Source organism: Tachypleus tridentatus, chromosome 10 (assembly GCF_004210375.1).
Source record: "Tachypleus tridentatus isolate NWPU-2018 chromosome 10, ASM421037v1, whole genome shotgun sequence".
NCBI classification, from domain to species: Eukaryota; Metazoa; Arthropoda; class Merostomata; order Xiphosura; family Limulidae; genus Tachypleus; species Tachypleus tridentatus.
The window spans coordinates 92,534,767-92,547,999 of NC_134834.1; the positions used below are offsets into that span (position 1 = coordinate 92,534,767).

The following is a 13,233-nucleotide window of genomic DNA, read 5'->3' on the forward strand; positions in this document are numbered from 1 at the left end:
GCTACTCCTTTTACAAGGAGGAGCCATGAGGATAAGGATGGAATCTTATGATGATGAGAAACCCACTTAAAGTAGCAATGTATTCTCAAGACAGCTGGTAGAAGTATTAAAACTTTAATTAAAATAAAGTTTTAATACTCACACCAGCTGCCTTGAGAAGGACGGAATCTATTGTGAGTATCAATAGACCAAGGAACTGAAGATAAGGGTTGGGACACATGATGATCAAATGTACCTAGACTATTAGCTAGAACCGAAGAAAGTTGATAGGCCAAGTATGGCAATGAATAATATGAAGAATATAAATGAGTGACATCAATCCTCAATTATAATGCTGCTGGAACACCTGTACACAACAATGGATGGAGAAAGAGAATCTCCTGTAACTTTCTGAGTGCAGTATCAGGTAAAGGAATTCCCTCAACTGCATCTCTATTCAATATGTCCCAACAACACACAAGCTAAGAAACCACAGAGAGAGCAGAAGCTGACCATTGTGAAATACAGCAAAGGACCCAATTCATTCACAAATTGATATGTGGAATGCTTAAGGTTTCAGACAAAAGTTGGAGAGAAGAAAAAAATTTCAGGACAGTAATAAAGAGTGCAAAAAACTGATATGTTTGAACTAATTACAGACTCCTGTCTGGAACATGTCCAAAAGGCATCTAACCTTTGTGAACCTAAATAAACCATCTCCTGGTGGTGATAAGCCAAACCATGCTGTTCTGACAAACATGGGGGACAAGAGAGAGATATTTCCTTATGTAACTGAATGGTAAACTTCTTAGCATGAACAGCAATATCAGGTGAAGGAGGAAAAAAACAACAACAAGTAGTTCCCCTCCCACTTTCTGCCATCAAGAAAGGAGTAGATTCAAAGGCAATTGCCAAAAGCCCCAAAATCTAACACACCTAAGTGACTAGTTGAAGAAAAGGAGCAGGAGGCAGATGATTCTAATTAGCCTTGTGAGAAGCTGATCTAGTAAAGAAAAGTGCCAGAGAAACAGAGTCCAAATTCTCCTCAGGTCAAAAACATTCCGCATTTCACAAAAAATCGGGTAGTGGACAGCCTCAAGAATAGTTGTCAGTATCAGCAGAGGTAAGTGTGTTTTAAAAATACTTATATCTCACAACCATCTAGGGTAAGGTTTCAAGTAACACGTGCTTATAAAAAAAAAAAACTACGTTTTTTTATCATATTATTAGAAGATAAAACACTGATTAACTTTTCCCAAGATTAGTTTTGTGCATACATTAAATATTTTCATGACACTTAGTGGTTTTGCAATTTCATTTAATTAAGATATGTTTAACTAAAACTTAAGGAAGCAGGCAAATAGAAATTTTTCCTCAACAAAGCATCATATTTTATAATATGGGTTCTAATAGGTTTAACACCAAAAAAATTAAGAAGAAAATTAACATAATTATTTATTGCTTCACACACACACACATCATGTGTATTTACTGTAGATCTGATAAAAACAAAACAAAAATTCAAATGTATTTTTATGACAAATGACAATATTCTATTAGAAATTTCTCATCCCATGTTTTTTTCTTTTGGTTTTTGCAAAGAATGAGAAACTGTAATTTGGAAATTATTTCTCTTACAAATGTTTCTGTATTACTATATTTAATTCTGAAAAAAGTTGAACTCTTACCCAGGCAATTCATGCTGTGTGGCTTCATTCTGATATTCAGTATGTAGTTCAATTTGCTCTTCCAAAATTGCTACTGTCTCATGGAAAGCATCCAGTGCCTGCTTATGCAGATCAATGTCTTGCAAAGTCTTGCTGTATTCTTCATAGAACTGATCATACTGCTTTGTTTTCTGCAGATACTCTTGGTTAATTTCCATTAATTTCTTAACCACCATCTTTAAATCATTTTTACTTTCCTCTTCCACTTCTATCTGAAAAATGAAATTAGAAACAAAATCAAAAATTTGAAAATAACTCATAATGCGTGTACACAACTTATCTACAGTGCCTTGCAAAACTGCTCCAATTCTGACAAGCTTGTTGGGGATTGCTGATGGACTGCAATCTGCAACTCTGACCATAAATTTTATATGAGATTCAAGTCACGACTTTGACTGGGTCACTACAGAACATTCACTTTCTTTCTTCTTTTGAAACCACACTAATGTGGCTTTTACTGTGTGCTTTGGGTCACTGCCCTGCTGAAATATGAATTTTTGACCTAGTTTTAGATTTTTAAAGTTTCTGTTGGCTTCACAGCTGCATTCCTAACCAGTTTCCTCTTAGCCTGGGTAAGTTAGCTTGGAATCGTAGCCTGATTTAGGTAGTGATCAGATGGTATGAATCATATTCCACTTGTTAATGATGGAATTCACTGTACCTAAAGGGATAATCAGTGACTTTGAAATTTTCTTGTAACCTTTTGATCTGTATTTTTCTACTATTTTATCACAGACTTGGTTGTAAAGCTATTTGGTCTTCATGATTAGTTTGACATATCACTATGTAAACTGTGGCCTCAAAAGATACATTTACTCTAAAGTCAAATTAAACCACTTTAATCACACACAAACAGAGACAGTAAGCTAATTTTGTTACCTTTCAAACTAATCTTTCTTACCAGAACTGATTTAGTGTTGTCATAGCAAAGGGGTTGAATACTTATGCAACTGAGAATATCCTCATTATCTTTGAAAATTTAACTTATATAATATAAACGTTTTTGTTTTTTTTAGCTTTATCAGTTTGAAGAAGATTGTGTAGGTTCTAAATATAAAGTCTTATTTGAAACTTTCATGATTTAAGCTCAGATGACAACAAAATGTGAAAACTTTGCAGAAGGTGAATACTTTTGCTTGCAAGTCACTGTATAGTGAAAAATATTTAACTTCTCAGATGTAGATATACACAAGTCTAAATCCAAAGAACAATATTGATAACAGCAAAAAAACACAATATACTATATATAAGTATTTAAATAAAATAATATGCTAGTCTATAACAATGCATCAAACATAAAATTATAACAGTAAAAATATATTAATAACTAGATCAGATGTACGTTTTCATTCTTCGGTTAACAGGAAAATTACCAGGTAAAGTTAAATACATCATTTACTCTATAAACAAAATAGAGGAAAAAAAGGTTTGCAGGTAAGCCTTTCTCTATATACCTTTATAACTGAGAACCATAGGTGAGGTAATGGGTAGAGTACTGAAAGTATTTACTTAAGTATTGACAAAAATAAGTAATGATAGCATTATTAAAAATAGCATACATTCAACTTAACTTTACATGTAAAAAGCACTAACAACTATACATGAAACAAACTATTTTATTTTTATTAAAACAATCACTATTACTGTCTATGGTGAAGCTCTTCACACACTGGACTTATTATTTAGTTTCAACAGCTGATTTTCAAAGCTCCTACCAAACAGAGTATCTTGTGTCAGGGTGAACAAGAACACTGTAGAAATATACAGATTCTCACAGGCCTCTAATTCATTAATTTCCCACTATTGTTTTCAGTAATAAAAATGTTTTTCAAATAAGGACACGGATGATTATTTGTGTCAGACATCATGGTCACAGTGGGACAAAGTCATCACCCTCAACATTAGGCATAAAATGGCTCTGTTTTGTTCCTGCTCAGCTGCACTGCTTGTAATTGTCTCATTCGAAAAAGTAGGTGTGCTCTGACTGATGTAAACAAAAAACTATCACCATGGCAACTAATGTGATTTTTCTCCATTTTTTCAAATGTAACAATAGTCTTATAAATGAAATAAAGTGGAATAAAAGTAGATAATTTCTTCTTGATTTTTACTTAAGTAAAAGTAAAATATTTTTAGACTACTTGAGTAACAACATATTCCAGAAAAGTTACTTAAGCAGTGTAGTGAAGTAACACTATTTTGTTACTCCCAAGATGCAAATACTTGTTTGTATTTCATGGTTAGTACATGTTGCACTTTTATAACCCTGCATTCAGTACCTAAATATGATAGTAATATCTTCTCATAATATAATATATTAAAAACCATGTTCAAATAAATAATGCAAAAATAAAGTTGTGTTATTATTACCTAACAATCTGATTTATAAGTGACTTAAATAAAAATTTATAATACTTACAATTCACTAGTTTAATCTGAGTCACATGCTAACAGTTGTTGTAAAAATAAAATGTTGATATAAACAGTTTCTACACTACTACATCTGTTGTATCCCAACTAGCCTAAGTCCTGCTACTGATTCAAAAACCTCATTACACATTAATAAGCTCTTCTTTGTTTCAATCACATTTTTAAAATTACATAAAAAAACTGTCAATTGATTGAACTGTAACAATATCTGAACTGCAGAACTGAAGACAATGTAGGATGTTTCTGTTTGGAATGGTGAGAAAATTTATCCTACTTTAGCATGATTAAATTTCACATATTTTTCATGATAGGCACACATTTATTTTACTGGTCAGTACAGATTGCAAAAAAATGGTTAACATAAAATAAAATAAGTTGTAAATTTTTCAAATTGCCAAAGGATTTTACAAGAAATTTAAAATTCAAATACTATTTTCAAAACATTTTTTACAGGTTTAATTATTGAAAAGTAAGTTATCTGCAATGCAATTCTTAAAAATTTCATAAACAGTTTTCTTAGTTAAGATACAATATTTATAATTTGGCTTATAAAGAAATTCATTTTTTTGTTATGAATGGCACTAATAATATTCCTTGTCAAGAGGAACACTATCACCTATTTTGTTACCTAATAAAATGAAAAATAACTGATAAGGTTTTATCTTACTAAACCATCAAAAGTGTAGTAATATATAAATGAATATTGTCATTAGTTAATTCATTTTAAAATACAAGCAATATTATTGATATAATACTAGTTTCAAAGTTATGAAATAAATCAGTGAATTATTTTATCCAAATTAAAAGCAAGATTTAAGGTTATATCTTTAGATTTTTGACTTTTGTTGTTTTATAATGCTTCATCAAACAATTTTCCAAACATTTTATTTCTTTTATGAAACATCTCTGCATCTATCACAATGTAGTATGGTGACAATATTAAAAATGAAAGGTTTCATAAGTGAAAACTGATTGAGATGACTCATGTTCTAAGTTAGTTCAGTCTTAGTCTTAGAGCACTGACTTTGTCAATCAGGGGATGTAGGTTTGAGTTCTTATCCTGCAATCACCTTTTGTTTACTGGATTTTCATAAAATATTTAATATTAATTGTTACAGCATAATAATGCTACTATTTCTTTTAAATAGCAAAAAAACTTCAACATCTTGCAGCTTTTGAAAACATTAAATCACAAACAACAACAAAATTTAAGACGTCAACTTACCTGTTGGAACCTAGAAACTGGATAGAGCAGCTTAAGATCTAACATTAGGTTGTATTGGGAAAGTGGGACACTTCGATGATAATTAATTAATTCAACAACCGATGTGAACTTCAAAGGCTCAGAGAATCCATATTTTCCATTTTCATGATATATTTTGATTAACTTGTTACTCCCTCCTTTCCTGAAAGTGTAAAAACAATAGTATGAATGCAACTAACGTTTCAATGCTAAAGAAACATTGAGAAACAAGCTCAAGTACTATTGTAATTACTTCTCATACTGAAAAACAAACAAGTACTATTGCAATTGCTTCTGACATCGAGAAGCACGCTCGAGTACTATTGCAATTGCTTCTGACATCGAGAAGCACGCTCGAGTACTATTGCAATTGCTTCTGACATCGAGAAGCACGCTCGAGTACTATTGCAATTGCTTCTGACATCGAGAAGCACGCTCGAGTACTATTGCAATTGCTTCTGACATCGAGAAGCACGCTCGAGTACTATTGCAATTGCTTCTGACATCGAGAAGCACGCTCGACTACTATTGCAATTGCTTCTGACATCGAGAAGAACGCTCGACTACTATTGTAATTACTTCTGACATCGAGAAGAACGCTCGACTACTATTGTAATTACTTCTGACATCGAGAAGAACGCTCGACTACTATTGTAATTGCTTCTGACATCGAGAAGCAGGCTCGACTACTATTGTAATTGCTTCTGACATCGAGAAGAACGCTCGACTACTATTGTAATTACTTCTGACATTGAGAAGAACGCTCAACTACTATTGTAATTACTTCTGACATTGAGAAGAACGCTCGACTACTATTGTAATTACTTCTGACATCGAGAAGAACGCTCGACTACTATTGTAATTACCTCTGACATCGAGAAGCAGACTCGAGTACTATTGTAATTACCTCTGACATCGAGAAGCAGGCTCGAGTACTATTTAATTACCTCTGACATCGAGAAGCAGGCTCGAGTACTATTGTAATTACTTTTGACATCGAGAAGCACGCTCGAGTACTATTGTAATTACTTCTGACATCGAGAAGCACGCTCGAGTACTATTGTAATTACTTCTGACATCGAGAAGCACGCTCGAGTACTATTGTAATTACTTCTGACATCGAGAAGTACGCTCGAGTACTATTGTAATTACTTCCGACATCGAGAAGCACGCTCGAGTACTATTGTAATTTCTTCTGACAGTTTATCTTTTCTAAAAACGTTTGGGTAAAATTAGTTACTTGGTATTTTAATCTGAATGACATCTTATAAAATAAATGTCCTAACTGAATAGGCAAAACTACCCTAGGGTTAGTTGGTATTTTGTACAGTACACAAGTGTTATATTTCCTTTAGAAAGGAATTTTCAAACTTTTAAGTGCTTTTCCACTACTTCATCCAAATATCTGGGACCTTTTATTAACAAAATTCAAAAGGGAAGATACAGTGTTTAACAAGGGTTCAACTTTTTGAACCTGAGTATTGCAAAGTTTATATTGTTTTCTTATTGTTCAATAAGAAGCTGAGAAAATAAGAAAACAATACTTAGTGAAAAAAAATGCTGTTATGAAAATTGACAACTTATTTTTAGAGATCAAGTTTCTACTTTTCAAGGAAATTTATCATAAATTAAATTTTCAAGCAATTAATACCTCAAATGTTCATAACATTATTGAGGACCTGAATTACAAAATGGTTTTGCTTTAGTATGCATGTATATTAAACACTGAATGAAATAATGTAAACTATTGAGCATCAGACAATTTTCACATCAACCTATTTCCTATTTTTAAATACCATTGTTAATGTTTTCTTTGATAATTATAAAACTGCCAGTAAGTTACAGAGTCAACTACAGAACAAAGCGTTAATCCTTTAATTACTGTTTTAACTTTTATACCATTTGCTATCAGGAAAACTTATATATGACATAATATTGAATAATTTTATGTTTTTTTCTGTAACAACCTTCACAGTAAAGAAATGACCAACTAAATCAGATAATATTACTCATTTTGTGCACAAGACACACATAAAAGTAACAGTAAATAGATGGATTAATTGCAATACTTGTTGTACTTTTGACATGTTTTGCACAACTTACATATTATTAAAGATTCCATAACAAAGTATGTCCTGGACCCACATGCAAGCAGGTATATAAACACTTTAAAAAATGTATTTCAAATGCCAAAGTGCCCATATGGTTTCTATTTGTTATACAAGAGTAGAAAGCTAAAATACGACATAGCCTTATCCAATAACTTTAGATGACTAAGAGTAATTCTAAATTGACTAATTTGTTCTTCATTTTGATGTAGGTTCCTAGGTTCAGTTAATGACGAAATTTACCGAAGTGTTAGTGTGTATTCTCCTGATCCTTTGTTGGAAGCATCTCTTACGATAAAAGTACCATCTGCAGTATCTTTCAGTTTATCCTTCACTTCCTCTCTGAAAGGAAAAACAAGAGTCAACTAGATAGAAATATATGACATAGTACTCAAATACATGAAGCAAAATGGTATACAAACTTTCAACAAGTCTGTTATGTTTGGTGTATAACATCTCCATGTGTAAAACCATACATACACACAAAATCGTTCTGTGCATACTTCCAGGAGTAGGTGTTCAAAACAGTTTTTAGTTTATGTATCTTTTTATCTGAGCAATAAAATTGAAGGTTTACATAAGAACAACAACAACAAATTTTTATATATGGTATCCTTGTGTTTATTAGTGCCTAAAGTACATTTCATTGGCTATTGTGCCAAGCAGTTTCTAAGGCAAAAGAATATCAATTACATGATTCTAGCTAATGACAATCTCAAAACACTAACCAAGCACTGAACACAATGTACTTTGACTGACCTATCAAGCCACACAACTGGTCTAGTGATATGATGTTATTTCTATTACCCATTTCCTAAAATATTAGATTTTTGGTGATTACAAAAGTGTATAATCTCTTGTGAAGATAACTCTTAATAATTTCTTAAAAACTGAACAAACAGCAAAATTCTTTCTGACCTTGTAATGTCTCCCCAGTACCATTCTGCTTCATCTAGAGTGACAGGTGAATCAGATAACCCCAGAAATCTCCCATTATTAGAGTTACCTTCTGTAAGTACCTCTGACAATGACTGACTGGAGATAATGGATGAGCGACGAGGTGGTAAAGCTGAAAGGAATCATTATTTTATCTTCAACTGAGGACAAATATTTCAAATTAATTAAAATTAATAATAACTACCTGCTACAGTTTAATTCACAAAACAAACTGTATTGTAAATAAAAATAAACAGACTGTTTAAACGTTAAGTTGTTGTGAACAAAAAGAAACACAGAAAAGAGAAAATATTTTTCAACTTTTTATTATTAGAAAATAAATTCCAACATCATTGCAATATAAATTACACAACTCTTTCTGTAAAAAAATTACTAAAATTTAAACTATAAGTTAAAAATCACAATATAAAGAAATATTTATAGTATTCTTGAAAACACTCCTGTACTTTTACCTTAAAAGCATAATTTATTATACAAATCTAGTGCTTCTGATTTTAGTTTTAACTAAAGAATACTGGAAAAACAACAGAAATAAATATTCAATTTACTTTGTATTAATGTTTCAACCTTCCTGAGTTGCTGGCAAGTTTATAGTTTTATATAAAATATTAGTTACTGTTATAACTTTAGCATAAATAGAACTATGTTTTGTTTACCTTATTACTTTCAGAGAAGACATCAGTGTTCAAATAATATATGGTATATTAGTATACCCATTACAATATTACAATTGAAAACTCTGAAAAACCCAATTTTAAGATATCTACATAAAATAGCTAAAAATAAATAGAATTATAACAAAATAAGTATCACTAAACAGACGTCCTATGGAAATGAATTACTTTAAATAATAACCTAAACCTGTTTTTGTATTGTTCATTATCAGTGAGTTCTATGTATTACATCATACTGCAGAGTACAATCTTTAATGAATTACTTTAAATAATAACCTAAACCTGTTTTTGTATTGTTCATTATCAGTGAGTTCTACGTATTACATCATACTGCAGAGTACAATCTTTAATGAATTACTTTAAATAATAACCTAAACCTGTTTTTGTATTGTTCATTATCAGCGAGTTCTACGTATTACATCATACTGCAGAGTACAATCTTTAATGAATTACTTTAAATAATAACCTAAACCTGTTTTTGTATTGTTCATTATCAGTGAGTTCTACATATTACATCATACTGCATAGTACAATCTTTAATGAATTACTTTAAATAATAACCTAAACCTGTTTTTGTATTGTTCATTATCAGCGAGTTCTACGTATTACATCATACTGCAGAGTACAAACTTTAATGAATTACTTTAAATAATAACCTAAACCTGTTTTTGTATTGTTCATTATCAGCGAGTTCTACATATTACATCATACTGCATAGTACAATCTTTTCCTATTACAACTTTCAGAGTAGAGAACTGATGAAAACAAACTGGATGAAATTGCACTCACAGCTGTAACTAGAGGGATTAATTATTTATTAATTCTACTTTTATGTCTCCACAGAGACAAACACTCTTTTTCAATTGATTTTTTTCTAAATACTTTTTAACCAATTACCATTCTTTCAACCCTTGGAAAACTAACTATAAACTTTATAGGGTTACACCTTGGTCCAATGTACCCAGAAAGTGTTTTCATTTCTTTGATTTAATCCTTCTGCTATGGGTCAGAGGTTAAAGGCCATGTCATCGTGTTTGTTGACTTGCATTCAAAATTTTATTAAACTACTATTTTATGAATTTACGTAAATACGTTTGAAATCAAATTATAGATTATAATTCAAATTTTAATGTTATATCTAAGTTAATTTCTAATTTAAAAGTTTGTTTGTTTTGAATTTTACACAAAGCTATCTGAGGGCTATCTGCACTAATTTAAAAGAAAATATTAAAATAACACACCTAAATACAGATTTTAGTGAGTCATATGGTATGTTGATTGCATCACTGTTTGAAATTAGATGTTTGTAATGGAATAAAAAGTCACTAATATTGACAAGCTAGAATATAAAATAAGAACCTCATATCTTTTTATTTTGCTGAGATATGGCTTATGTACTATTAATTAACAGTGGCCCCATTCTATTATTTACATTTTATTTGAAACGGTCATTTATATAATCTTGGTACGGCATATGACATGGGAATAACCAATTGACAGCTTATAAGGTTCCCTTTGTGGGTTTTTTAGATACTTTAATCTATGAAAAGGCTACCATGTTCCTCTGAACTGAGATTTCGTGAAGGTAAGTTTTGTCTTTAACTTGCTCAAATTTTCATATTGTTTAAATCTAAGTAAATTTTAATTACTTATTCCATAACTTATAGTGGAATTCTATGGTATCAGTGTAGTTATTTATGATTGTCTTGGCAATTCAACTGTATTTAAAAAAACCTAAAAATAATTGTGTTTGACATCCTCCATGAGTGAAATTTTAAAAGGCTTGCAACTTAAGTCCAGCAGGAAGCTCATAGGTCATAGCAAGAAGAGATAATTGTTTGTTTCACACTTCTAGATTTTACTTCGTATTTTAAGAAAAATAAGTTTAATAATTTATTTCTAAATAGTAATAATCTATATACATACATTATGCATAGTAATTGAAATGCAACTGTATAATACAAAATACTAGTCCACTAAACACAGCCAAGACAAGGAAGACCAAAGGCCAGTTTTATACTATTAGATATGTAACATGAGTGCACATGCACTGCATCAAAGCAAGTTACAAAATGTTAGCTTAACATTACTAGAAGGTCAATATAATAAATATACATATAAATATATAGTATTATGAGACTTAAGTTACTTAAACTAAACATTTGCATTTTCTTGTTATAATATGTAGTCATTTTAGCAAGGAAAAAGCATAATTTATATTTATTTCCTAAATTTTTTTATGATGGTTATGAGGTTGGTCAAGTGACAGACCACACATAGTTAGACTATGGAAAATAACAAAATATAAAGTCTTACTCAAACGTTTGAAATGTATTTAGGAGATTTTAGAGATTATATAAATAATATTTGTGATTTTTGTGACAAAAATATTTTTCTTAATCATGACAAGAAATAACTTTGCACTCAGACTAGTAATGAAACAGAATCTATTTTCACAAACAAATCTTTTGTAAAAGTATTTCATTAAAACATCTGATTTTTGTGAGCAAAATACATGTAATCTTTACTAAAAGTTACCAAATTTTGTGAAGATACACATGCTGTATCAAAAGTTATAGTTTAAATACTCAATGTGTACAAATGTGTAGACAAACTTGTGTATATTATACTGAGCCGGTAGTGAAAGGGTTAAGCCTTTTAAAGAATTTTATGGAGTCAAAGGGCAAACAACCCAAAAAATGAATATGCTGAACTCTTCTGAAGTCATTTACAGCAATCAAGATGAAATTGGCACTAATATAAATGTTCATGTGCCCTACACAATGATATACAAAAAAGTTGAATTTACCCATTAGGAGTCTTTGTTTTTTAAGGAGGGATTAGAGTTCACAAAAAGCATAATTTTAGTTGCATTCAACAGTCTAGTTTTTTACACTACAGACTTTGATTAAAGTAAGCTTGGTCTTTATAAAATCTCATTAAAAACCACTATGAAATGTTTTAGTGTGTGCAATAATTTAATAAGCTTTTACTACAGCCAGTTCATTATTATCTCAAAAGTTAGGCCTAACATACCTTCTGAAATGAATATAAAATTGTCTTAATTATTTTGTGAAAGCATTCTTCAGGCTACTGTGTTAAGAATAAATATGCCTTGATCAAAGCTTTAATTTCCTTTCCCAAGAAGAAAGCATTGTACTTATTGAAAGAAAATAAAGAAGAGGAAAACTTAAAGTTTCCAAATACTATATTAAACACTGCTGTGTTAAAGTGATTTTTCATGTTACAAAAGCACTAACTGGGTGCTACTTTTAATGTTGCATACAGAACCAGAATATGCTACTTTAGGGTCTCACAATTGTAAGCTGTTGAATGAAAAAGTGACATGAACAGGGAGAACGTGGCACCTTAAAGTCTCACCAAACTTGTGTTTGTGAAAGTCATGTGAATATTGAATGTATTGTTTAAGAGCTTGACTTCATATAAACAGTCACTCTTAGAGCTGTGTGTATATGTCAGTATTAGCTAAAACAGATTTACAAGTAGTAATAATACACACACACGCTATAAAAACACATTCTCTAAAGACTGCATATACCAGCGATTATCATAATAATGGATAACATTTTCATGGTTAGTTACGTAAGATGGTAACACATATATAATAATAATAATCCATTAAAAGTGTAAGGTAGTCACATGCGAGAAAAACAGAACAAATTACCTGGAGCTGAATCAAAAACAGGTATCTCCTCACCCCAATCACCTTTAAGCAACAGAATTTCCACAATACGCATATGCGATTCTGCATTGTGAACTATTTGTCTAAAATGTAAAAAACAAATGCCTTTATTAGATTATTTCAACAAATACACATGTAAGTATATTATCTCACTGAGCTATTATCTAAACTGAAATCTGTATTGACTAATGGAATGTGAAAAAGTTGAAACCATGCCAAAAATATCAAAATGATATTTGGGAAGTGGAGGGTGTTTAAGGCCTAATATTTAGAATAAAATGAATTTATGTTTAAATTAAAGGTAAAAACTTCACTTGAAGACTTTTTATCTTTTAATATGTAAATGTTGGAAAACTGATGATGTTTAGATGCAATGTCACTGAAAATAATAGTAATTATAAAGTTTTTTGGG

The 13,233-nt window shown here is 30.7% G+C and overlaps 1 protein-coding gene across 4 annotated transcripts in view; it reads right to left on the minus strand.

Annotated features, from left to right (window-relative positions):
* The window catches only part of LOC143229868 (phosphatidylinositol 3-kinase regulatory subunit gamma-like), an 84,959-nt gene that overhangs the window by 18,114 nt on the left and 53,612 nt on the right, over positions 1-13,233 (minus strand). For all 4 annotated transcript variants that reach the window (XM_076462723.1, XM_076462724.1, XM_076462725.1 and 1 more), the window contains 5 exons: positions 12,804-12,904; positions 8,406-8,556; positions 7,731-7,829; positions 5,362-5,542; positions 1,668-1,918 (listed from right to left, as the gene is read on the minus strand). In XM_076462723.1, coding sequence (XP_076318838.1) covers positions 1,668-1,918; positions 5,362-5,542; positions 7,731-7,829; positions 8,406-8,556; positions 12,804-12,904 — 783 coding nt within the window. The remainder of the gene's footprint in view (positions 1-1,667; positions 1,919-5,361; positions 5,543-7,730; positions 7,830-8,405; positions 8,557-12,803; positions 12,905-13,233) is intronic.